The sequence below is a fragment of the Ictidomys tridecemlineatus genome, chromosome Y (genome assembly GCF_052094955.1).
Source record: "Ictidomys tridecemlineatus isolate mIctTri1 chromosome Y, mIctTri1.hap1, whole genome shotgun sequence".
NCBI classification, from domain to species: domain Eukaryota; kingdom Metazoa; phylum Chordata; class Mammalia; order Rodentia; family Sciuridae; genus Ictidomys; species Ictidomys tridecemlineatus.
The window spans coordinates 6,543,412-6,568,898 of NC_135494.1; the positions used below are offsets into that span (position 1 = coordinate 6,543,412).

General features: G+C 40.9%; 2 protein-coding genes across 2 annotated transcripts in view; both read left to right on the plus strand.

The window, feature by feature from the left end:
* The window catches only part of LOC144372012 (uncharacterized), a 46,730-nt gene extending 21,551 nt beyond the window's left edge, over nt 1-25,179 (plus strand). Inside the window, exon 3 of the mRNA XM_078035424.1 lies at nt 17,942-25,179. Coding sequence (XP_077891550.1) covers nt 18,458-19,657 — 1,200 coding nt within the window. The 5' untranslated portion in view covers nt 17,942-18,457 and the 3' untranslated portion in view covers nt 19,658-25,179. The remainder of the gene's footprint in view (nt 1-17,941) is intronic.
* Nucleotides 16,870-17,885, plus strand: Sry (sex determining region Y). Its single transcript, XM_078035425.1, has one exon. It carries the CDS (start codon nt 17,087-17,089, stop codon nt 17,600-17,602), a length of 516 nt encoding a protein of 171 aa, XP_077891551.1. The 5' UTR covers nt 16,870-17,086; the 3' UTR covers nt 17,603-17,885.
* Nucleotides 25,180-25,487: the final 308 nt, after the last annotated feature.

The following is a 25,487-nucleotide window of genomic DNA, read 5'->3' on the forward strand; positions in this document are numbered from 1 at the left end:
AGAAAACTAAAACATGTAGCATCTGAGCTGATCAGAAGGGCTACAAAGTGTAGCTCACATTTATGCATCACAAGTTAAATTAAAGGAGCATGGCTATCTATGTTGTTTCAAGGTATAAAGGAAGACTGTCCATGTAATCAGCTTTCTGTGTATCCATCTCAGGCCTGATTAGCAGAGATTAAGCATAACATCAGTTAAAACTGATATAAGAAAATGATTCTAGCTATACAATATTTCTCCCTAAGATTAGATACAGTCAAACACATATTTGGGAAATATCGAGATGATAAGTTAAAATAAAGGAAATGATAAAGTAATGAACTATGGTAGATATACATTGGTAAACTTCTTTATTTCGGGTAGTTTGCTCCCCTCCTCCCTGTTAATTAGTTAATTCCTGGGAAGGAGTTGCTGAAGGAATACATGATGTGTGAGTGACTCCTAATCTAGATGATTTTTTTCATCAAAGTCTTGGAACAACAAGGCAGCAATTATGTAATTGAGCTTTAATCTGTACTAAGCAATTCTTCAAAGTCTACTTATTTTTTTTTTCTTACCAGAGGTTGAACCCCAGGGGGCTGAAGCATTGAGCCAGTACCCAACTCATTTTTTTATTTTTTTGAGACAAGTTCTGGCTAAGTGGCTGAGGCTGGCTTTGAATTTGTGAACCTTCTAAGGTTTCAGCCTCCTAAGCTGTTGGGATGACAGGGCTATGCACTGTACCTGTCTTCATGGTCTAATCAAATTCTTTGGGTTAGTCCAAGGCCATATTTGTCGGAAGAATCCAGCATGGTTGGTGTTAGCATAAAATGACCATGTCAGGTGCATACTTCACAGGTCAGCAGAACCTTTGTTCAGCCATGGAGTCATGCTTCTGGTGGACCCACTTATCTAATGCAAAATCAGCTACTGACTAAAGGAGAAGTTTGTGTATTTGTATGTTGCACCTAGAGGTGATGTTAATTATGGTCAGAGTGTGTCAGTTTTGGTGCTCAGGAAATTGGGTTGTAAGAATTTGAAATTTGTTTTCACTGGGTAGTATATTTACTTGGGGAAGAATGGAGGGTCTGGGGTGGGCGTTCAGTGCTTATTTCTTTCCCTTTAGGGACCCATTGCACTGTCTCTAGAAAAGGATCTATTTGACAAAGGATCAATGCTTTGACCTTTTCCCACAGACTGCCATTCCAGACTCGATGGATATGTCCTTACCAGGAGTTGTCTTGCCATTAGATGTTTGCTTCCTTTCCAGGGCTTGTCTTGTCACTAGGAAAGGATCACTGTTATCAATGTGTTGCCTTCTCCCTCACTCCCCCTCTTCCCAGGCCACACTATTTTGGAGTTTGTCATTTTTCATATCTTACAGTTGAGGGAAAGAAAAAAGAAGAAAAGAAGGAAGGAAGGAGGGAAGAAGAAAGGGATGGAAGGAAGGAAAAGAGAAGGATTGAAAAGAACAGAAAAGAGAGGAAATGCAAAAGAACATTTGACCCTCCAGTCCCAAAAGAAAGTTGATAATAACTATTATTTTAAAGTCCCAACCTTAGAATTGCTGGGGTTTGGGGCTGGGGATGTGGCTCAAACGGTAGTGCGCTCGCTTGGTGTGCGTGTGGCCCGGGTTCGATCCTCAGCACCACATACAAAGAAAGATGTTGTGTCTGCCGAGAACTAAGAAAAAATAAATAAATGTTTAAAATTCTCTCTCTCTGTGTCCTCCTCTCTCTCTCTCACTCTCTCTTTTAAAAAAAAAAAAACCCTGTGTTTTTAAAAAAAAAAAAAAAAAGAATTGCTGGGGTTTTTTTCTTTTCATTTAGTTGAGTGTGTTCTTTCATAAAAGATGCAAAGTTTGCTGTTGTGCTTTATATTTACTCTCTCTTTTGTTGCTTGTGTCTTCGATGTCCTATGCAATATCACACTTTAAAAAGCAGACTATAAGTCAGGCATGATGGCAGAAGTTTGTTATCTCTGCAACTGGGTGGACAGGTGAAGTGGAGTGAAGATAAATAGGAGGATTCTAGTCCTGTTAGGATTCTAGTAATATTTTAAAAAGGGCTCTGGGTATAGATTAGTAGTAAGTAGACCTATGTACAATCCTCAGTATTTCAAACTTTAAAACAACAACAACAACAAAAACCACAACCCTCACCATGAGCACAGAAAACTCTCCCCCCCCTCTCTCTCTCTCACACACACACACACACACACACACACACACACACACGCACACGCACACGTGTATACACACAGAACACCCACCCCAAAGATAGCTTCAGGGGACATTATAAGTTATAGGTGGCTCAGTTTAGTTCTATATAGCATAAGATTTGTACCTCACACATTTGTATTTTGATGGGAATCTCTTGAGATCAAAATTAGTGAGCAATAAATGGAATAATATCCACATGAGTTTGTGGCATTTTTTCCTTAATTTATAGATTCACAGAATCATAGTCTGTGAGGAGAAAAAAATGTAAATTATTAATGCAAATTTAAACTGTGGTTGTATTCACTATGGAAATTAAAACTAGGGTTACAAGGCTGCTGAGACAGAAAGGTCACCAGTTGCAGGCTGGGCAACTTAATGAGACCCAGTGTCAAAAATTCAAGCAAACAAGCAAATAGGAAAGAAAGAGGAGAGAAAGAATCTAATATATGTTATGTGCTAGGAATAGAAAAAACAAAGAAATCCCTACTTTTTATTCTTATTTCATTGAGAGTTTCTCCAAGTGAGTCATCCTCTCCTTTTTCATATAATGGTGTGTATATCCAAGAGGTTCTAATAGTCTATTTGTTTAATTTTTCTTTGTGGTAGTGGAAATCGAACCCAGGGCCTTACCCATCCCAGGCTAGCACTGATTTACATCTCTTCCTCTTTTAATGTTATGTTGAGACATGGTCTTGTTAAGTTGCCCAAATGGCCATGGACTTTCTACCCTCCTGACCCAGCCCCCTGAGTAGCTGGGATTACAGGAATGGGGCTCCATGCCTGGCCTTTTTGCTATTTTTAACAAGAATATGGTTGAATACACATAAATATTAAGCTCATTATTTCAACCCATTTAAAGTGTACAGTTCAGTAGAGCACTTGCAGTATTGGACAACTAGAATATTTCGTCGCCCCCAAATAGGAAAACCTGCTTCCATTAGCAGTTACTCCCCATGCTCCCTCCCTCCCAGCTGCTGGCAACCTGTATTCTCCCTCCTGTCTCTAGGATACTTCAAAGGGAATTACTTAATATGTGGCCTCTTTCGAGCACCAGAGTTTTCAAGATTCATCCATGTTACAGCCTGTATCACTTTTTGCTATTTTTATTTCATATTTGAAATGTATATTCTCTATACTAACTTGCACTGAACTGCTTCTAGTTTTAGGAAGTATAAAACTAGATGGAAACTTAAAACTGAACTGTACCTGAGCACAACTAGGACAGTGGATTCTATTCCAAGACACATTTTTAATGTGTTTATTTTGTTGTCACTCTTTGCTTCTTTCAGATGCCAGAGAACGAAGCCAGGGCCTGGAACATGCTAGGTCAGTGCTCTAGCACTGAGCCACACTCCCAGCCCAGGACACTTGTTTTGAATTCAGCCAAATAAAAATATAGGTTCCATTTTCTCTCCATCTCGAATACTAAACTTTATTAGACCACTAGTATACAAGTTACGGTTCTCATACTTACCTTGGACTGCACATAGTAAAATGTGCAGAGTGTTTTGGAGTTTCTAATTTTTTTCAAAAAAGTTCATTTGTTCTTTTAGATATGCATGATAGTAGATTGTATTTTGACATATTTATACAAGCATGGAATGCATGTTATTCTAATTAGGATCCCATTCTTGTGGATGTACATGATGATGAGGTTCACTGTGGTACATTCACATATGAACATAGAAAAGTTGTGTTACATTCATTTCACAGACTTTCCTACTCCCATCCTTCACCCTTTCCGTCATTCCTCTTTGTCTACTCCGTTGGACTTCTATTCTTCCTGTCCAATCCCCGCACCCCACACCCCTTGTATGTTACCATGCACATTATCAGAGAGAGCATCTGACCTTTGGTTTGAGCGGACTGGCTTATTTCACTTAGCTTAATGGTCATGTGATCTGATGGAGTCTCTAATATTAATTCATCATGACGTTCATTGGTTAGGTGGATCATTTTCATATACTCCAGGATTCATCTTTTGTCTTCTTGTTTTTATTTTAGAAATTTTGGGATCACTATTATTCATTCTTGTTGAGGCTTCATTTTAAATAATTATTTGTTTAATTGTTTTGGTACCAGAGATTGAATCCAGGCATGCCTAACCACTTAGCCACATCCCCAGGACTTTCCATTTTAGGTTTGATTTGGCACAGGGCCTCATTAAGTCTCTTAGAGCCTTGGAAAGTAGCTAAGGCTGGTCTTTAACTTGTGAACCTCTTTCGTCAGCCTCCCGAGCCACTGTGATTATAGTCGTGTGATTATAGCAGGACCTGCTAACTTTAACAATTAAATATTACAGTTGTTACAGATTTGACTTATCTGCCCCCCCCCTTTTTTTGACATAATTTGCTACTTTGCTGAGCGTTTTATCTTAAAATAACATTGACTTGTGCCAAACTCTTTTTCTGCAGCTATGGAGAAGATTATGTGGTTGCTCTCTTTCATTTTGTTACGACTATCACATTTTTATTTGTTGAACTACAGAAGCATTCTAAAAGTATTGTATTCTTTCTCTTGATTGTGATCTTTTTATGTACTAATGAACATGGTCTGCTGGTTATATTGATATATATTGACTAGGACCATCGCCTATAGTTTTCTCTTCTTGTTGTATACATTCTGATATGAGTGCCATGGTGATGTTGACCTTGTAGAATGAGTTTGTATGTATTCCTGCGTCTTTCATTATTTTGAAGAGTTCAACAGAAAAAGAAAAAACATACTAGTTCTCATTTCAGTGTTAGATAGAACTCAGCAATGAAACTGAAATTATTTTGTTGAGAGACTTGTTACAAATTCAATTCATATTCCCTTTTTTTTTTTTTTAAATTCAGTGTTGATGGTCTTACCAAAGGCCCAGTTCTTGTCCCCAGTGCAAATCCAATATGGAGGACAAGATTTTTAGGATGGAAACGTGTTCTTTTTCATTATTAGCAAAGGAGAAATAATAGACTCCTCCTGTCTCAGAGTCTGTGATTCCTACTGCCAAGGGAACAGTGGGCTCTTCAAAGAGTTAATTCTAAAGCTACATTCCATCTGTAGTCTGACAGGATCATAATTTTAATTGTAATATTGAGAGAAAGAGCCATTTCTTTGATCATCTGGCACCTGTCCTGAAATTTGAATTCCTTCATGCCTGTGGTGTGCCTGAGCTCAAGGGTAGATAACTTTGCATGTGATAGGAAGAAGGTCAATCTTGCTTCCCCCAAGGTTAGGGAGGGGGAGAGAACAAAGAGAAAGGAAAAGTATTATGTCACTCCTAAAATAAGGCACAGGGCAGGTCCTTCTTATCTTTGTGATACATTTGGGATTACATTACATTCACTCTTGTGAAGATAGTTCTGTGCATGAATACATGGTTAAATTTGTGTGTCTCTATAAGGAGGGGATCAATGGAGGATATTACCATTTCACTCTAAAATTAATTTTTAAATTATGACAGCATAGTTTATTAGTTTTCTACATTTTTGTGTGTGTATTCATACAAGTCTCATCTTTTTATTATTCTTCTTTCATGTTCATTCTCAACAAACATAAGTGATGATTATATATACATTGACCTTTTATTTATACACACTTTGACCTTATATTCATTAAACCTGTTTTAAATTTACTCATCTAGTAGTTTCTGCAAGTAAAAACAGCTCTTACTTCTTCTTTCAAAAGTTGATGTCCAGAAAAAGCAGAAACTTTGTCTTATTTCCATTGAGTTGGAGATCACTTACTCTTTACAAATAAAGATGTTAGCTCTAAGGTTTTCACTTTAAATATTAGTACCAGAGTGTTTAAAATACAAATACATTTTCATATTTTGCAAACTTATTTTACCATTGAAATAGAATAAAATTTTCTTCAGTTTTCCAAAAATCTGGCAAATTATAGTGGTCGATATTAAAATGTTATCCAGTTTGTATTCTTGTCATAAAATTCTATTGCCATTACTTCTTGTATGCATTTTTTTAAAAATATTGCTGTAACTCATTTGTTGAGATTTTATCTGTATTAGCAAAGAACATTGTACCAGAGCTATGTTTTACTGTGCCACTCAAGCTTGGCCTAAAACTTCCAGAATCATGAATCAAAATAAATATTTTTTCCCCTGATTTAATTATCTGAAGAATTGTGTTGAGAAAGTAATGCTACAGAATTGGAGCTTTTTTGGGAAACGAGTTTCCCTACCCCTTCAAGCCCCTATTCTTGAAATCAACTCAGAACAACTGCAGAGGTGCTGCTCATTGTCATAGGCATATGTTTATTAGAAGAGATGGGAAAGAGGAGAGAGGGACACTCACACAGGAAAAGTGGACCCTCCTTCCAACTTCAGGGAGGTTTCCAGAGTCCTGCCAAAGATCACTTTGGGACATTTGATTGACAACCTAGGAGCTGCAAGGAACACCTCCAAGAGAGGAAGGTGTGGTAGCTCATCTAATGGGAGTTTTTAAGAAAACGGAGTCACTTTGGTTTTGCCTCAATTTCCTTCTCTCTTAATCAGTTTGTTACTCTTCAAATAGTTCCCATCAAATTTTGTGAGGGTATTGCTGTTCTGGCTATTAGGGTGATTGGGGTTTTGAGAGTTTCCATGATAAAGAATGGTCCTGAAAACTTAGTTACAATAGAAAGATGGTATATTCTACCAATATGGTCTAATATTTAATGCCTCAATTAAGAATTGCAGGTGGGGGCAGTTTTAACAAACCAATCTTCGTCTTATAGGTGCTTATCTTTCAGATAAAGCTCTCTGTGAGGTTCAGTGACCCTTTACTTTCTATTCCCTGCTCATTTATTTATGGCTGACTTGCTACTTAACACTAAATTAATCACAAAATTAGTACTGAGAAGAGGATGATTGATTCTAACAGAAACTTTTGGAACTGGTTGACTGAAAGAGGTTGGAGCAGTCTGGTGGAACAGGCTAGAGAAAACCTAGAAGGCTATAAGGGAAACTTAATATGTGATTCTTGTGAAGGATAAGAAGACAAGAATACTGATAGATATGTGAACAGGAAAGGCCATACTAATGAGGTTTCAAGTGGAAATGTGGGCTCCTCGGAGGAAAACCCATCCTTGTTACACCAGGATGAAAATTTCAACTGCTGTTTGTTCATGACCTGATAATTTGTGGGAGGACATGTTTAAAGGTGGTAGACTAGTTTAATTGGTGGAGGATATTTTAAGGAAGAAAATCACTTAGGCTGAAGCATGAATACTAAATACTTTCCGCCTAATTTACAGTGGGATGGTTTGAGAAATTTATACTCTGGCCAGGAATGGAGCACATGTAAACATGTGACTAAGGAGAGTGTGTTTGCTAAAGAGATTAGTCCTGATTAGAATTCGTGCTTTTCATCAAGGCAAAAGGAAAGATGCTTGGAAGTATCTCCGAAATCTTTAAGGCCACCCTAAGAGAGATGAATAAGAAAATTGATTTAAAAGATTTTTCTGGAGAAGTATTATTTAAGAAAGCCAGCCCCTGGTGGACACTGAACCTCCTTGGGATATTTTTCCTTGTACACAGCCATGAAGTCACTCAAGGGCCACTGTACTTCAGACAGGCACAGGTACAGCTTGTGCTAGCAACAAACTTTGCTGCCATCCTTATGAAACTGGTTTTGCAGGCATACAGAGTGCTGGAATGATGTGGTCATGTTGGTATCCACCAATGCGTTTAAAGGAAACTTGGAAAACCATGCAGTATACATTAGGGTCAGATAAGTTGTGGGAATGAAGTTCAAACTCAATGGAATGAGTAAAGCTATGGGCTACATTTAAAGCATCCTAAAAGAGTGACCATGTTCCTAAAGTATTAGGCCAGTGGCCTGATTTTGGGTGTTCCAAAAAAATGAGGCCTGGCCACTCACCCCAAAAACCAAACAGAAAAAATAATGGTGAAAAATAAGTAAATAAATAAAACTAGGAAAAATAACTTTATTAATATGGTCACACGGGGGGGGGGAGGGGTGAGAAGTACACATAGTTAAGCAGCCTTGGTCAAAGAGGGATCTGGTTTGTCATGATCTCAGTTCTGACTATGCAAGGTGGCTCTGGAAAAAATTCATCATTTGAGAGGGAAATCTCTACTTGCGGCTCAGTATGATTATCAGAACTATGGTCCTGCAATGAGGCAATTTTTTGTCCCTAGGATGTAATTTCTCCTGCCTATGGTACAATCTCTTCATAGGGTGATCTGCCTACTAGGCTTTCTTATCCCTTGAACATGGTTGGACAATGACTGGAGTCTGCTAGCACTATTCCAGGGGTCTGAACAAGACATATTGTAAAAATGTGAGGGTCCCAACAGTCTTGAAAGCAGGGAAAGAGAGGTTAAATAAATCTAGGATTGAAAAACTTATATCACCATGTCTAAGTATAGAGCTCAGCTCCCACAAAGTTTTAGGTAATAAAGGAAGCAGATACAAAATGAAGGCAGAGATGCCAATATATATCGTGTTTTTAGTTACAAGTTAGGTATCTGCAGGCACACTTAAAGAGTCAGCACTTTTAACAAAAACAGCTTCTATTTCTCTGTTATAGTCACATTACCTGTAAACAGTAAAGTCACAAGGGCAGGGGTGCTCAAGCTCATGGGCGCTCACATCCTACCACACTGTGTCCAGGGTGCCACCTTTAATTTTAAGATTTAATGTTTGTCCTGCTGGATTTTAGTTTTGCCTTGGGCTTATCCCCTCCTGCCTATTTTTCCCACCATTCCCCTTTACCCTGTGCCTGTCCCACCATTGGATATTAGAATTATATATATAACTTTATTTTTATTTCTTATAGGAGTTCATTTATCAAGTAAGGATTTAGGCTCAGAGGTGCTTTTAGAATTCAAACTTCTGAGCAGTGCTGCTTCGGTATTTTGAAATTCTCCAGGTAGACAGAATGAATTCTGCATTGTGAGCTGGACTTGGACATTTGGGAACAGGAGTAGAATATGATGGTTTAGATGAATATTCCAAAAAGTCCATGTGTTAAAGACTTGGTTCCCAAATGGCACTAATGGAAGGTGCTTTGATATTGAAGAAGTGGGCCCTTGTGAAAGTTCCATAGGTTATTGGAGGCATGTCCCCAAGGGGGACTTAGTGCTTCGGCCTATTTTCTCTCAGATTTTCTTCCAGCTGGTAAAGTGAAGGGATTTCTTCATTAAATGCTCTGCTACTCTCACTGGAGGTCCAAACGAAAGGGCTACCCAATCCTATACTGAAACCTCCAGAACGTGAGCCGAAATAACCCTCTTTCTCTTTAAATTATCTTATATATATCTTTAGGTCATCTTATATAGTTCTGTTATAGTAATAAAAAACTGACTAAAACAAGAGGCAGTAAATATCTAACACTTATCTAACACTTGTAAGGCAGCATACTTCCATGAACAGAAAAATTGTCCTCAGGCAGAGATTGTAAAGGGAGTGAGGGTCAAAGGAGTCAGCCTTAAGAGTATCCAAGTGAGCACTGAGGGGATGTTAGCCACCCTCTCCAAAACTGCAGACTCATCTCAATTTTCTCTTTAATCTGCTCATCTTCACAGAACATAGATATCTGATGATATCAGTTTATTTGACACCTGGCTATACTACTAGAAAGTAAGTTCCACGAAGATACACATCTGTGTGCCTTCAGGGTCTCAGACCAGTATTAGAACATATGACGGTTGAATAATTAGTCATTAAGAAAATGAGTTAATAAGTAAGTTAGAACCTTAGAACAATCAGGCACAGCAATTAAGTAACTGAGCATCAATCTTCATTAATCCAATATGGGTTCAAGACTTACACAGGGCAGGTGTGTTGTGCTTCCTGTAATCCCAATGCCTGGGAAGCCTGAAGCAGGAGTATGAACTTCCAGGGGCAGCTGTAGCAACTTAGGATTTTCATCAGCTTAGCAGAGACCCTGTCTGAAAATAAAATGAAAATAATTAAATAAAAAGAACTAGGAATGTATCTCTGAGCTAAAATTACCCCAGAACAACAATAACAACAACAATAACAACAAAAACAAAAACAAAAAAATAAACACCCACAACCAAAACAAAAACAAGCAGGTAAACAAATGATAATAACAACAACAATAAACAAACAATTTTTAAAAAAATGGCTTGTAAGGGTGGTAGAAGCTCAGGACTGTTTTCTTGTGATGGCAGGAGACAAAAGAGTTACACATGATGGAAACATGAGGTTAAGGAAATCATTCTGTAAAATGAGCCTATTTCTGCTGAATCCTACATGTTTTGTTTTCTGGGAAGCAGTTGACCTTCATCCCTGCCTGGGTTGAGTGGGCAGATATGTCACATTCTTCAGCAAACTACCTGTTACCTACAGGAGAAATGCAGGCCAGAAATAATGTTGAAAAGAGGAACCAAAGTTACCCTAAAGGGGAGACTTTTGTGACCCTTTTCATAGACCAGATCCCGAAACAGAGATAAGAATAATTCCTCCAATCATAAAATCTGTAGGAATAGGTTCCAATTAGAACCAGTCAGTTTGGTCCAAGGTGACCTACAGGTGTCATGGCAGCAGGGACTTCAAAGTCTGATGTCACCCTGCCATCATCAGTCAAAAGTCAAGAGGTGGACCTGGGTGGAATTCTCTGGAAAATTCTCTGGGATCACAATAAAACTGGAAGGCGGTAGGGACATGCTGTCACTCTCTTCTCAGAGAGAACCCTCTCTGTTCCTTGAGAATATCCCCTTTCCCTTTTCCTATTCTTTTCACAAATTCATTTTTGTTATTCTAGATGGCATGTCCAAGATCTTTCATACTTGATCACAAGAATCGGGGCTTAGAGGCGGGGGAAGGGGGTCTTCATGTTGCCTCAGTTTTCCTAAGGACCCAGCCCTGTGACATTTGGTAGTTCCATCCAGTTATCATTGGCCTTCTTTGGTTATTGGTTATCTTCAGTTACCTCAGTTCTTTTTGGGGGTTGCTTTCTCCATTCAGCCTTCTCTGAAACTCTCTTCTCCACCTTAGATTCTTGGTGACTCTAGAGGAAAACTCTTGAGCTAATTATTGGGTTGGGTGTAGAGCACATTCTAATAAAGACCAAAGATTTCATTTTTTTGTTGTTGTTGTTGTTTTTGTTTTGTTTTTTGGTGGTGCTAGGAATTGAACCTAGAGCCCTGGGAATGTTAGGCAAACACTCCAGACTTACCAGTAGGGGAGTGAGGATGAAGGAATTAGGCTATGACTATGGGGTTTTCAGAGAAGAGTCCTGTGGTGTGGATTTTAGTCTCAGATAACAATTTACGTTATCTGAGACTGAATGTACTGTTTGGGATGCTTTGCCTATAAGTGAGGTATTGTCAGGAGTTTAGTCAGGCTGAGTCAGAGTAACCTTTCGATGACTCTGGTTCTAAAATGAAAGATATGTTTCAAGGCAGCATTGCCTAGGTCAAGTTCTACCCAACAATCTCCATGTCTCCAAAGCTTGCTTCTGGAACAAAGTAACAATTTCATAAACAGTTGTCCAAAAGCAGTTCAAGACCAGAGGAAAACAGTGTCACTTTTAAACCCAACCTGCTGTGGGATGTAAATGGCTGTTTTATTGTTCCTGTGCTCTGGGATTGTGTTCCCAGTAAGTTCCTCCCTAAATATTGGAGAACAGGAGAGAAAGGTAGAGAGTATCTGGAAAGGCCAGCTGTACTAGGTTCTGAACATTTTGAGGATGCTTACAAGGTCTACGTTCTATTATGGGAATTATGCAGCTGGGATTACCCTGAATCAGCTTCAGGAAGCTGACAGGATAAGCTTGGGGGACATTAGGAGATGAAATGCTTCCTGTGAGGTTTCCACTTCTCTTTAGATGAGCACAGGGAAAGAAAATTAAAATTGATCCTATATTTACAAATCTTCTTTCATTTGGAAAAAAAAAAAAAAAAATTCCCCCCCTGAGGAACTTGTGGTCTCCCACATTCTTTAAATAGCTAGACTAACTAATCTGGTCCAAAAAGTTCACTCTGGTCTGATATAGATGTTCTGGGTTCTCCTTTACTAGAGTAATTGTGGATGTGTCCACCCCCAATCCCCCACTCCCTGCAAAGTCTCTATTTTTTGAGCTCATGGTCTTTGTGGTAGATTAAAACATACCCAAGTTAATTATATATCTATTTCCCAAATCAGTCTTGTTTTGGCCAACTGTAGTTGTTGGGTTTGTTTTGTTTTGTTTTAAACCTTCTATCCATTTTTCCTGCTGTCTTTATTCAGAGATCAAGTATTCAATACAAAGCTCTAAATTCTTTGTTTCCTGCTGGTTTTTATGTATATTTATGCACACAGGTGTATTGTATATTGTGTTAACATATGTGTTTTTGTTTCTGTACTATTTACATGAAAGCAAAATTGGCATATGGATATTAAAATTAAACAAACAAAACAAAACAAAACAAATAATGATGAATGGATCTAAATACCTTTGAGTTCATGTGACTTAAACCTTTAAGAAAAGGTTTGTTTTAAATTGGTTAAGCAGGCCAGGCTTATTTGGTGCATGTTGAGAGCCACAGCTGGCAGGGGCCCCAGCAAACTTTCAGACTCCCAGCTGATGATTGGCTCACGAGGGGGGGGGGGAGCAACTTCTAGCTGATTGGCTCCTCTGCGGTGATGCTCATTGGGCTGTTTCCCCGCCCTTTCAGACTACGGAGCTGCTCATTGGGGGACATTTTTGGCTCCGCCCACACGACCCAGCCAATGGGCCTCAAGAGCAGGAGGAGTGGGGGCGGTGGAGAGGCTGTGGGAAGCCGGTGGTGGCAGTTGGGCTCTGAGGGGTTTTCCTGAGGAGCTGTTTTGTTTGGCATGTGTGGTTCTAAAAATAAAGTTCGTTTCTTTTGACAAGTGGCTCCTGAATTGTGCCCAGCCAGACTGCGGCAGGTGCATACCTATAATCTCAGCAGTTTGGGAGGCTGAGGCATGAAGATCCTAAGTTCAAAGCCAGACTTAGCAATTTAGGGAAGCCCCAGGCAATTTAGCAAGACCCTGTCCCTAAATAAAAGTGAAAAGGGGTGGGGATGTGGTTCAATGATGAAGCACTTCTGGTTTAATCCCTGGTACCAAAAATCAATCAACCAACCAACCAGATAACAGTTAAGATATCTTACTAACCCACACAGTTTTCTAGGTGGTCAGGCAATTAATAGAGTGTTGATCTCTGTAAAATATTTAAAAGGTAATGTCCATTGCTTCTAGGATTCTTCTTCAACAGAGAAAAGATGGCTTATATTGTTAATTACACTTGTCTGATATCTTGGTTTCCATGGGCAACCTAAAGTTAACAGCTAAAAATCAGTAAATTAGATTTAATGTAAATGGTATTAATCTTCTTCGTAAATGTGTAGGTTAAAGGGGGCATCAATTAGCTTGCTAAGTTAAAATACTAATACATCATTGCTAAATGTAAATTCAAATACTATTGATTTTTTGAATCCCAGAAGTCAATATATATTGAAATTTATCAAATGTGTTTTTATACATTGCTAAATGGAAAAGAAAATTAAGATTGTTTTGTTTCTGGACCTTTACTAAAAACAAGACTACTATGAGTTAAAACTCTAACATATGTAATTCTATATGCAAAGAGTAAAATATTTCAGTTGTCTCTTGATTAAAATGCTGTAAAAAGCCAAAAGTATTTCACCTTATTAAAATGGAGTAATTTGTCTAACCTCAGACATCTCATAAGGATTGTTTAGAATATAAACTTAAGATAGGGCCAGCAACTAGGAAAGAGATACAAGAAATATATTATAGTACAGAAAAAAATAGAAAGAAAAGAAAAGCAAATGTTTCCAGATGAGAAAGTCTTTTGTGTGGTAATGTAAACAAGTTATAAGGCTTGTGAAGTGGAATCTCAAAAGATTCGGGTGTGACTAATTTGGGTATGATAAGCACAAAGTTATTTCAGGTAGCTGTAAATTGTGTTAACATATGTGTTAAGGTCAAATTTTAATATACTGATAAAAACCACAATTTAACTCTGCATGTGTTGAAGTAACTGGGATGTGTTAAAATGCTGATCATCTCTTATCTATCAAGATAATGACTTGTGTGGGTTAGGAGAACCAGTACTATTTAGGAGAACCAGTCCTAAAGGAGAGAGGGTTTTTACAAGTCTGGTTAAATATACAATATTATTTTAGCTTATTATATGCTACACTACAGATTCTAAATATTTCTTTAAAAGTTAAACTTGGTCAATATAAGAACATCATTGTAATTGACTTCTTTATACATTAGATGTATTCATGTCCTCCAACTCTACAAGTCTTTAAAATATAAAGTTCACAATAGCATTTTACCAAGCTGGTATTCCCCAAAGTAAAGTCCTCTGTAATGGTAGTCTCTTTCAGATTTATAGAGAAATAACAAATTTAGCTGTGGATTTATTTATGTCATTTAATATTTTATAATTGGATAAAATGACCTGTCATCAATAACCTGACACTGACATATATGCGTGTGTGTGTGTGTGTGTATGGGTGGGTGGGTGGGAGTGAATCTGGGAGGGGGTTTTAAACGTAGTTTTGGAAGGTAATAAGGAGAGTTTGGTGTGTTTTAAAGGCTGACAATGTAGAAAATGAAAATATTTTGCTGGCTCACTCTCTCTCTCTCTCTCTCTCTCTCTCTCTCTCTCTCACACACACACACACACACACACACACACACACACACACACTCACACACAAGCACGTAGGAGTCAGCAGAGAAGGACCATTTTAGAGAATATTCCTTTCAACCCATGGTTCCTCTATTCACACCTGTCTGTCCCCTAATACTATTTTATTTCATCTCTGATCTTTTATGACCCGTTTCCTCAACTCCCAACTTTAACATTGAAAGAAGTCGGTTCTCTTGAATCAAAATGTGAAATATGATATATCAAGAACTGTAAAGAATCAAATGTAACTGTGTTACTATTACTGTTCTTGATGGAGTCTGCCTGCAAACGGGATATTCTGTCAAGGTATAGATAAGTAACAGCGGACATGCTTGCAAATGAGGTGTCTGCTGTCCTTGGGAGGGCCTGCTCGCAAAGGAGAGGCTTCTTCAAGGTTTAGATAGGTAACAACAAACATGCTTGAAAACCAGGTGTCTGCTGACCTTGGGAGAACTTGCCTGCAAACGGGATGTTCTGCCAAGTGGGCTAGGAGGGCTCTGAGAAAAATTTTTTATCTGTTCTAAACAAAGAGCAGAGCTCAGCATACTCCAGGCCGAGAGTAGATTAGCCATGAGAAGCGGGTCACTTCTGATTAGAAAGTAAAACTTCTGTGTGCTATGTTTAATTAGCTGAAAGACCTGATTTATTGAAGTTGGAAGGCTGCCTTTTTTGTTCACAATACTATAAAAAGATTGCTTGTACACAATAAAGGACTTTTTTTCTGCTGCTGCTTTGCTTGCTCTGCTTCTTCTTCTTCTTTGTTTTCCCATGCTGACCTGCAAGTGAATTACTGCAACAAAGAACTATGTAATGTTTTGAACAACCAACAATAAAAAAAAATAATAATAATAATAATAATAAAAGAAAACAAAGACCAAAAAAAGAAGTCGGTTCTTATTTAGTAAACCGTAGCCTTTTAATTTTGAAGTAGGTTGATGAAAAATGTAGAAGATGATCACCTGTGGCTCTCAGTCAGGGATAGGGAGAGCTATGGATGGAAAATTAGTTCGGATCTATGATAGATGTTTTTCCAAGTCGCTTTAGTTATATGAAACTGAACCCAGCAACCTTAAAAGCATAGCATTGGGTCTGGGGAGGTGGCTCAGTGGGAGGGCGCTTTCCTAGTTCATAGCAATTTGAATTTCAATCCCCACCACCAGAGAGGGGGAATATGCAACAGTTTACCACAAAGGGACAAAATGAGTCCCTGTTTAATGGTATGTCACTTCCCTGGAACCGTTTTGAATGAATTTCAAGGTCATCTGCTTTTTTTTCTTCCCTTTGTTTTCTTGGAATAGAACCTCAAGCACTCCCCAAGGAGCTCCATCCCCACTCACCCCGCCGCCCCCACCCTTCCTTTTTTTTTTTTTTTTCCTTTTCTTTTTTGAGATAGGGTTTTCACCAAGTTCACTTAGGGCCTGATTAAGTCGCTGAGAACGTCTCCTGTCTCAAGGAGACGTTCTACATTTTTCTGGGCGTGTGGCAGCCCGCTGGGCCCTGTTTTTCTTTTATTTAAAGAACCGTTCAGAAGTACAGAAAGTTCAGTATTCGTCGTTCCTGAAATCAGTCCTTATTGAGCGCTAATTATTTGTGAGTATTCTGATACTTGTTAGCCTAGATAAGGAAATGGAATTCTAAAGTATTTGCCAGCCGCAAATTCACATAACATTTTCAATTGCACAGATGGACGTGGGTCGGGGGAGAGTACTCTAAATTCAATATCCAGTGGTGTGTGCCTAACAGAAGTAGGTTCTCCTCAAGCAATGAGCTATGAGTTTTTGAAGATAACATTCACTCGTATTGATACTAATAATACATGAGTATCCCTCAGCCAGGAGCTGTGCCCAATGAGTTCTCAGATACCAAGGTTTTGCTTTATTCCCCCCTCCTCCCCCTTAAGGCGAATAGTAGAGCCTCTAGAGTGCGGGACTGGCAGTAGAGCTACTGTCACCGAGTTTCTGAATTACGATGATGCTTTCATTGAGAGTAGGTGGGCTGATAGACTGCGCTGGCAGGTAGGTTGTTTGGGCCGAGTTGGGGGTTGGGAGAGGTCTTGTGGGAGGAGAAATGAACTTTTCATTACGAATGGCAAGGTAGCAAGGCTCTGATAGAAAGACATTTTTGAACAGTGAAGCAGGTTTTCGAAGTCTTACTCCTTGGATTTCGTCCTTCCCTCTCCTCCCCTCCCTTCTGGTCCTGCCCTGAGCATCTTAAAGCGTACCATCGTATTCTTCCGCTATGTTTACAGTACTGAACCCCAGCAATTACAGTCCAGCCCAACAGCAACAGGATGGCCTCGACTTCGGGAAAAACTCTTCCTTCCTTGGGATCTACCACTCTAGCTCAAATGATCAGTGTGAAACCGGAGGCAACCTTAAAGGGACCCAGGGCCGGGTCAAGAGACCCTTGAATGCTTTCATGGTGTGGTCTCGCGACCAGCGGCGCAAGATGGCTCTGGAGAACCCCAGCATGCGAAATTCAGAGATCAGCAAGCGGCTGGGATACCGGTGGAAAACGCTTACAGAAGCCGAAAAATGGCCATTCTTCCAAGAGGCACTGAGACTACAGGCCATGCACAGAGAGAAATACCCGAACTACAAGTATCGGCCTCGCAAGAAGGCTAAGACGCAACAGAAGACTGGCAGCAGTTCGCTGCCCGAAGAGCCCCCATTAAAACTGTGCAGCCAGGCGTCCGTGGACGCGAGGCTGCACAACCTTGGGCAGCCAGAGCGCAGTTCAGAAAACCTGCACTGATGAAAGCAGAACCAGCGAAGCCATCCATAGCCCCACTTACTGACACCAGCTGCCAGGGACCAAAAGGGAGCTCTCCTTCAAAGAATAGCCTGACAGTTACAAGAAACAGCCCCCTAGGAGACATCTCGCCTGGGAGACACCCTGCAGCCATCCATCTCCCTGAGACATCCTGCACTATCTCACCTTGTGAAGACTTCTAGCAACTGCCCATAAGAGAGCTCCCCCCATCCCCAGCCCATAAATACCCCTGTGTGAACAATAAAAGTTTGCAGCTTGATCAGAACTTTTGTCTTGCTGTCACCCTTCGTGTCTCTTGTCCCTTCATTCCTCCCCATCTAGGTTCGCTGCCCACGTTGATGTGTCCTGCCGGTGGGGACATTTGGCGCCCAGTGTGGAGCTCCAGCCTTTGGCTGAGGGGGAACGCCGTCCTCCGGGAAGACTTGGCCAAGCGGGAGCGTGAGATCGCAGACAGGACCGAGAGACAGATCCGGGAGGAGAGCGAGGACGATGCAAGGTGAGTGACACACCATGGGACAAGCAGTTTCGTCACATGAGTTGTTTTTGTCAAGCCTCAAGGAGGCCCTCAAGACACAGGGGGCGCGTGTTAAGAAAAAGGCCTTAAAATTATTCTTTTCATACGTAGGAGAATTGTGTCCGTGGTTTCCCCTTGAAGGGACCGTTGATGGTAAAAGACGGCTTAGAGTAGGAGACTGTTTAAAAGATTATTATGAATCCTTTGGCCCAGAAAAGGTGCCTGTTCCTACCTTTTCTTACTAGAACTTAATTAATGAATTTCTTAAAAGTTCACCCTTTGACAATGGCACCTTAAAACTTGTCAGGATTGGGGAAGAGGCTATGCAAAAGACCTCTCGTCCCCCCTCGGCATGCCCTTCAGTTAGTATAGACACAGACCCTTCTCAGTCTCCCCAGGACTCTGGGAACCTTCCTGGTCCCGCTCAAAACCCCGCCCTAATAAATAAGGCTCCAACGGTTACCAACCGCCTTTATCCAGTTTTAAATCCCGGAGACACATTGACCCCTGGGGAGGAGGCTACCTTGGAGAAGGAAGCAGTTCGCTACCATTCAGAAGACCCGCCACCTCTCAGGACCCTGCCACAGCCTATAGGACTTACACATCCCCCTCCCTCCTATATCCCTCCTGCCTTTTGTGCTCTGGCCCTTCAGGGGCCAACTGCCCCCTCAGACATTTTTTCTCCACTTCCCCTGCCTGACCTGGCTCCCTTGCGAGAGTCCCTCCAACACAGATGGGAACAGATCCAACTTTTAAAAGAATTAAGATCCCTTGACTCTGAGCTCAGCTCATTAGCCTTAGGCACGGAGTCAACCCGAGCTGGCCCAAGGTGGTCTAATACAAAGGCTAAGCCGTGCCATCGGCCTGTACTCGCCTTCCCAGTCACCCGCAGTCAGACAGATAAGCCCGCCCAGGCTGAGGACAAAGAGGTGAAAGCGGAGGAAACAGATCTAGAGGAGGAAGCCGAGGAAACGGATCAAGGGGATGAAGCCGGGGGAGGGCAAGAGGAAGATCAGGACTCAGAGGATGAGGAGTTCACCCCTAGGCAGGAAGGAACCCCGAGTGCTTACAAAAAATTAAGCCTGCGCTTTCTTGAAAAACTTAAAAAGGCTTGTGCTCACTATGGACCCACTGCGCCCTACACATTGGCTTTACTAGAGAGTCACAGCGCACAATGGCTTACTCCTAATGACTGGAAATTTTTAGCCGGAGCTACCCTCAGTGCTGGAGACTTCCTGTTATGGAATGCAGATTTCAAAGAGCACTGTCGGGAAACTGCTCAAAAAAATTTAACTAAGGCCTCCTCTAAATCCTGGACTTATGTTAAGCTAGTGGGCAATGCGCCCTTTGACACTAACCCTAAACAGGTGCGTTTCCCTGCTGGACTTTTGGCGCAGATTCAGACGGCTGGCTTACAGGCTTGGAGACGCCTCCTCAAAAGGGCTCGGCTACCACTTCCCTGGCAAAAATCCGACAAGGGCCTGACGAGCCTTATAGCGACTTTGTTGCCCTGCTTAACCTAGCCGCGGAGCGCCTGCTTGGACCAAGCGAAAGCAAAAGCCCCTTTGTAAAACATCTTGCCTTTGAAAACGCCAACCCCGCATGTCAGGATGTTCTTCGACCACATAAGGACAAAGGGGAACTTTCTGACTCTATTAGACTCTGTGCCGGGGTGGGTGCAGCCCATGGCATGGGTCTGGCGATAGGTGCTGCCTTTACCAAGGCCTTTCGCAATCCTGGCTCACGTACTTGCTTTACTTGTAAACAGCCTGGTCATTTTGCATTTTGTCCGACAGGCAAGCAAAGCCTAGGGATGGTGTCTCCTCAAACCGGGGCTAAACCGCCCCCAGCCACCCTTTGCCCTAGATGTGGTAGAGGTCGTCACTGGGCTAGTGAGTGTAGATCTAAGGCAAATGCCCTTGGACAGCCTACTTCTTCCCGCTTCCCGGGAAACTCCCTGCGGGGCCAGCCCCTGGCCCCGACCTCCCCCAGGACAAACCCAGGAGCAATAAGGTTTGTTCCCTCCCAAACTCCCAACCTACCTCAAAATCCTTCTCCATGATTGCCTCCCTCCAATGAGCCACCCCAGGCAGCGCAGGATTGGACCTCTGTGCCACCACCGATATAATATTAGACTCCATGCAAGGGCCTCAGATAATACCCACTGGAATTATGGGTCCCCCTTCATCTCATACTTGTGCCCTTATTCTTGGAAGAGCCTCTACTACCTTACAAGGTGTTCAGGTCTTCCCTGGTATTATTGATAATGATTTCACTGGAAAAATAAAAATACTGGCCACAGATATTAATGGACTTGCAGCCATCCCAGCAGGAACAAGACAGATTTACTATAAATTACTACAAATTCTGAACCTGCTTGGAATGCCTGCCCATGCCTTGAACTCACCCATGCCTGGCTCTCTGACTAGATAGCAGCCCTCTCTGAAACTTAGTGACACCTCATAAATATTGGCCTTCCCTGGCCAGACAACGACCCTCTCTGAGGCTCTAATGGTCCTCATAAATTCTGATGTTGGGGCCAGCAAAAAAAAAAAAAAAAAAAAGTAAACTACCATTAGTGTGATGCTTGTCAGAGTTCTGTTATCTTTAACCCCCTTTTGTGTAACTTTCTGGGCTATAAAGCTGGGCTGTAGGAAAGGTGGGGGCTGTCTTGTTCCCGCTGTTTTGGGAGGGAGAGGCCGCCCAGCCGGTTGAAATAATAAGCTTGCTTTAATTTGATTTTAATTGGAGTCAGTGGACTTTTCTTGCATCCTGGTCTAACATTTTGGAGTTCCCCAGTGAGATGACCCTGCCCAACCAGATCACAAGACCAGACTGGTGGAAATTCTGAAGCCGGCCTTCTTCGCTCCAGGGCTCCGGGCTGGAGAGCCACTCTAGGGGGTGTGCAACGTGAGACTTCCAAGGCTTCGGAGTGAGCCTTTGGTCCCGGAGCACTGCAGTGAACTGCTGCACTAAAACTATCAGCAAGCACCTGGTGGAGGAGGCCTGCATAGGTAAATTAGGCGCGATGCAGAATAATACCTATGATATTGATGTTGGAGTTACTTCCTTTGGAAATTGCTCAACAGTAAAAAATTATTCCTCACCCACCCCATCTCTTTGTCCCCCCAATGGCACAGTTTTTATGTGTGGAGGAAACTCAGCCTTCCCCAGGCTTCCAGCGAATTGGACCGGTGGCTGTGTTCTTGCCTTATTACTCCCTGATATAACTATTGTCCCAGGAGATGAACCTCTACCCATTCCTAGCCTAGACACCTTAGTTAAAAGACATAGGAGGACAATACAGGCCTTACCACTTCTTGCCACCCTTGGAATTACAGCTGCTGTGGGCACAGGTACAGCTGGCTTAGGCACAGCTATACACTCTTACCGTCGCCTATCTCAGCAACTTATAGATGATGTACAAACTCTATCAGGAACCATTAAAGATATACAGGACCAAATAGACTCCCTGGCAGAAGTGGTCCTTCAAAACAGACGAGGCTTAGATTTGCTGACAGCTAACCAGGGAGGTATTTGCTTGGCCTTAGGGGAACAATGCTGCTTTTATGCCAATAAATCAGACATAGTACGGACTAAAATTAAGCAGCTTCAAGAAGATCTAGAAAAGAGACGAAGGGAACTATTTGAAAATCCCCTCTGGACTGGGCTTAATTTTCACCCTACCTTCTTCCACTGAAAGACCCCCGTCCAATGAAAGACCCCCGTATCCCTGTCCAAGGAGAATCACACGAAACACTGGCTGCAAAAGCAAGAGGTTGGTTTATTGGGACACAGGCGCCTGCGGGTGTCCAGCAGAACCTCAGCCGGAGCTTTGGTGAACTGGCACACCGGGCTTGGGGATACAGAGATTTTTATAGGGTTTGGGACAGGTTGCGTGCGTGCATGCGCGCGCGCGGGAAGCAACAGGTTTCTTATTGGTTTGTTTAATCTAGCATATAGGCCACCTAGGGGGTACAGGTCTGCATTCCAAAAACCACAGGTCTGCATTCTATTCTTTCTGTTCCTGCTTATCTGTTCCGGTTTATTCATTCATGACTCAGGATGCGGGTGCTCTGTTCTTCAACCGGTTGTCCGGAGAGCATGCCTGGTGCCTGGTATCTTGGTTTCATATCTTGGCCTTAGGTAACTGGGCTAACTGGGCTAGGGTCTTTCACCACTATTAGGCCCTTTGTTGGGTTTACTTTTAATAATGTCCATAGGACCCTGCATTATAAACAGCTGGTTCAATTTATTAAAGAACAGATTAATATTTTAGCCTCTAAGCCCATACAGGTTTACTATCATCGTCTGGAGATGGAAGACCGCACTGCCAACATTTAAAAGGATGCTATACCCTTCTCACAGGCTTATTTCTTAAGTTTACATCCCCACAGATCCTCCTTTCTTAAAAGTGTCCTTTTACCTGAACTCAAACAATACCAAACCAAAAAGTAAATTGTATGATATTTACTAATTACTGGCCAGTCATTTTGACTCTTGTTTTTTCCTTAGATTCTGTATTTTTTGAGCTCATGGACAAGTTAATGCTTTCTTATCAGTTCTATTTTTGATGAACTGTGGAGTTTTTAAACATTGCAATGGAAATTAAAAAAAAAAAACTACAAGGCCTTGTGTATGTGTTACACTCATGTTATGTGTTGTATGTCCTATGTCTGTGTGTGTGTGTATCCATATATCATGCAGTTATATGACAATTGGCAGATATACAAAGAGCGCTCAAAAAAAAAAAAAGGATCCAAATATCTTTGATTCACGTGATTCAAATGGTTCAATTTAAACTGGGTAAACAGATAGAAGTAAAGATGTCTTTAAAATTAAGCTTATAAGTTTTTCTAGGTTTTCAAAAATAAAACCTAATAAAATGTTGATGTCTATAAAATAATTGCTTAAATTCAGAAATTTACAAGTATTATTTCAAAATGTGAAAAAAAAAGAAGGTTAACAGATGAAAAAGAAAAACTAAAAGGTTCTAGATATGGATTTAATAGAGAGAAAATGTGTTTCTGGAAAAAAAAGTCTATATGATTAAGTTAACAAAAGAGTTTAAGCAAGTGATAAAAAAGGTCTGTGTAAATTGGTTATATGTATAAGTTTTTAAAATTATACAACTATGGTTAAACAACAACTGTTATTTTTTCAATATTGTAATGTTATTTCTTTAAGAGCTAAACTCGGTCAATATAAAATCATCAATGTAATTATGGTGCTATTAATTCATATCTTCCAGGTATAGAAGTCTGTAAGGTAGAAGCTTCAAAAGAGCATTATATCAAGCTGGTGTTCTGAAGTTATATGGTAATTTTAGGCTTAAAAGAAAAAAAAACAATAACAAAAAAAAACATGTTGGAGATTTATTTATATCATTTGCGTTCTCTAACTGGATTTGTTATCAATAAGATATGTAAAGTTCCATGTTACTTTACACTGAGATACCATTTAAATGTATTTTCAAGTTAATGGAAGCCTAATCTGTGTGAAGGTTTTATTGTACAACACAAAAGTACTTTGCTACTTAAAAAAAAAGGGGGGGGGTTAGAAGTTTTCAGCCTTTAGTTCATGTTGTAGATGTGATGTGTTAGCCAATGTTCATGTAAACTTGAGCAACAATTTATGAAGGCTTTGTAAAATGATCAGCCTCAGAACTATAGTACTTAAGATTTATAAAGAGCCCTGCCTTGCCTGAGATGAGGCTCTATGTCCCGTCTCACTACATGTGAGAGTGACTATGAAAGAAGCAGACCAGATTTCAGTACATTTAAAAGTTGTGTCCAAAAGTTGGTTCTTGTCACGATTACCAGGATCTCAAACAGGGGATTATAATGTATAACTCTGCCAGAATTCAAGGTAGCTATTACATAAACTAAATATGCTTTTACCCTAGTTAATTTTAGTTTGTAGTTTGCTTATAGGTGGTCTAAGGATTGCTTGTTGCTGTTTTACAGAGGTACTGATTTAAGAACACACAACCTGGGCTAATTTAAGATAAGGAGTTATCACCTACAGGATAGAGAGATAGACATTAAAGCCCAGTACTATTAATATAAGGCTGTTAAAATTTATTTGCTGGATGTTTAAGATTAAGTTTTAAAATTAAAGTTAAATTAAAAGGGCCAAGAAAACCAATATTTGGCTCTTGCCCTCAGAGTCAGTCTGAGTCAGGGAATAGGGGACTTCTCCAAAGGGCTCTGCAACCCTAGGCCACATAACCTCTTGATCAGGGAGATTAATGAGACCAGTGGAGGGCAGAAAGCCAATCAGTGCATTTGCTGTGAAGAGGAGGGTCATCAGAGAAGGGAGACATCCCTGATGCTTCCGAGGGAAGCCACATGGTCAAGCAAGGCCTGGACCCATCCTAGCACAAATGGCACTAGCAGAACTGAGAAGCTGCTGTGAAGTTCCCGAGGATTTCCAGAGTAACTCAGCTGACTTAACAATAGGTAGAAACAAAAACCAGTTTGACTTGCTTCATCTTAAACACTTAGCAAAGACAGTCAAAGCCTAAACACTGCTATTCCTGGGCATTTTAAATGATAATAATAGTTAAATGTAACTTCCAAAAATAAGTAAACTGGAGGCTGCAAAAGAGATTCTCAGACAGGAATGCCTGATAACCATAAAAAGGGACTGCCAGAATAGTTTTTAGGTTAAGGCCTTTATTTCTAACCTACACAGGTAGGCTTAATGATTGCTAGTATGGTTATCCAGCCCTAAGTAACAGAATTAAAGATTTCTCTATTAGACATAGGCCGGTAAGGTATGGTCATATATTTTATATAAGTAAGGGGGAAATGCCAGGGACCAAAAGGGAGTTCTCCTTCAAGAATAGCCTGACAGTTACAAGAAACAGCCCCCTAGGAGACATCTCGCCTGGGAGACACCCAGCAGCCATCCATCTCCCTGAGACATCCTGCGCTATCTCACCTTGTGAAGACTTCTAGAAACTGCCCATAAGAGAGCTCCCCCCATCCCCAGCCCATAAATACCCCTGTGTGAACAATAAAAGTTTGCAGCTTAATCAGAACTTTTGTCTTGCTGTCACCCTTCGTGTCTCTTGTCCCTTCATTCCTCCCCATCTAGGTTCGCTGCCCACATTGATGTGTCCTGCCGGTCAGGGCAACCAGCCAGCGGGCTGCAGCTCCGGACTGCTGGAGCCCGGCCCGAGCACCGAAGCACCGCACAAACCTGAGTGACTAGCGGGTAATTTTGGCTACGCAGACCTAAGCCAATGTTCCCTTATCATAGTTTACAGGGTGACTTTCTTATGATCAGATTCCGTATGGAATTCCTTTCTCCCGCTAAGGAAGGCCCTGTTCACCTTAACTTTTGTTA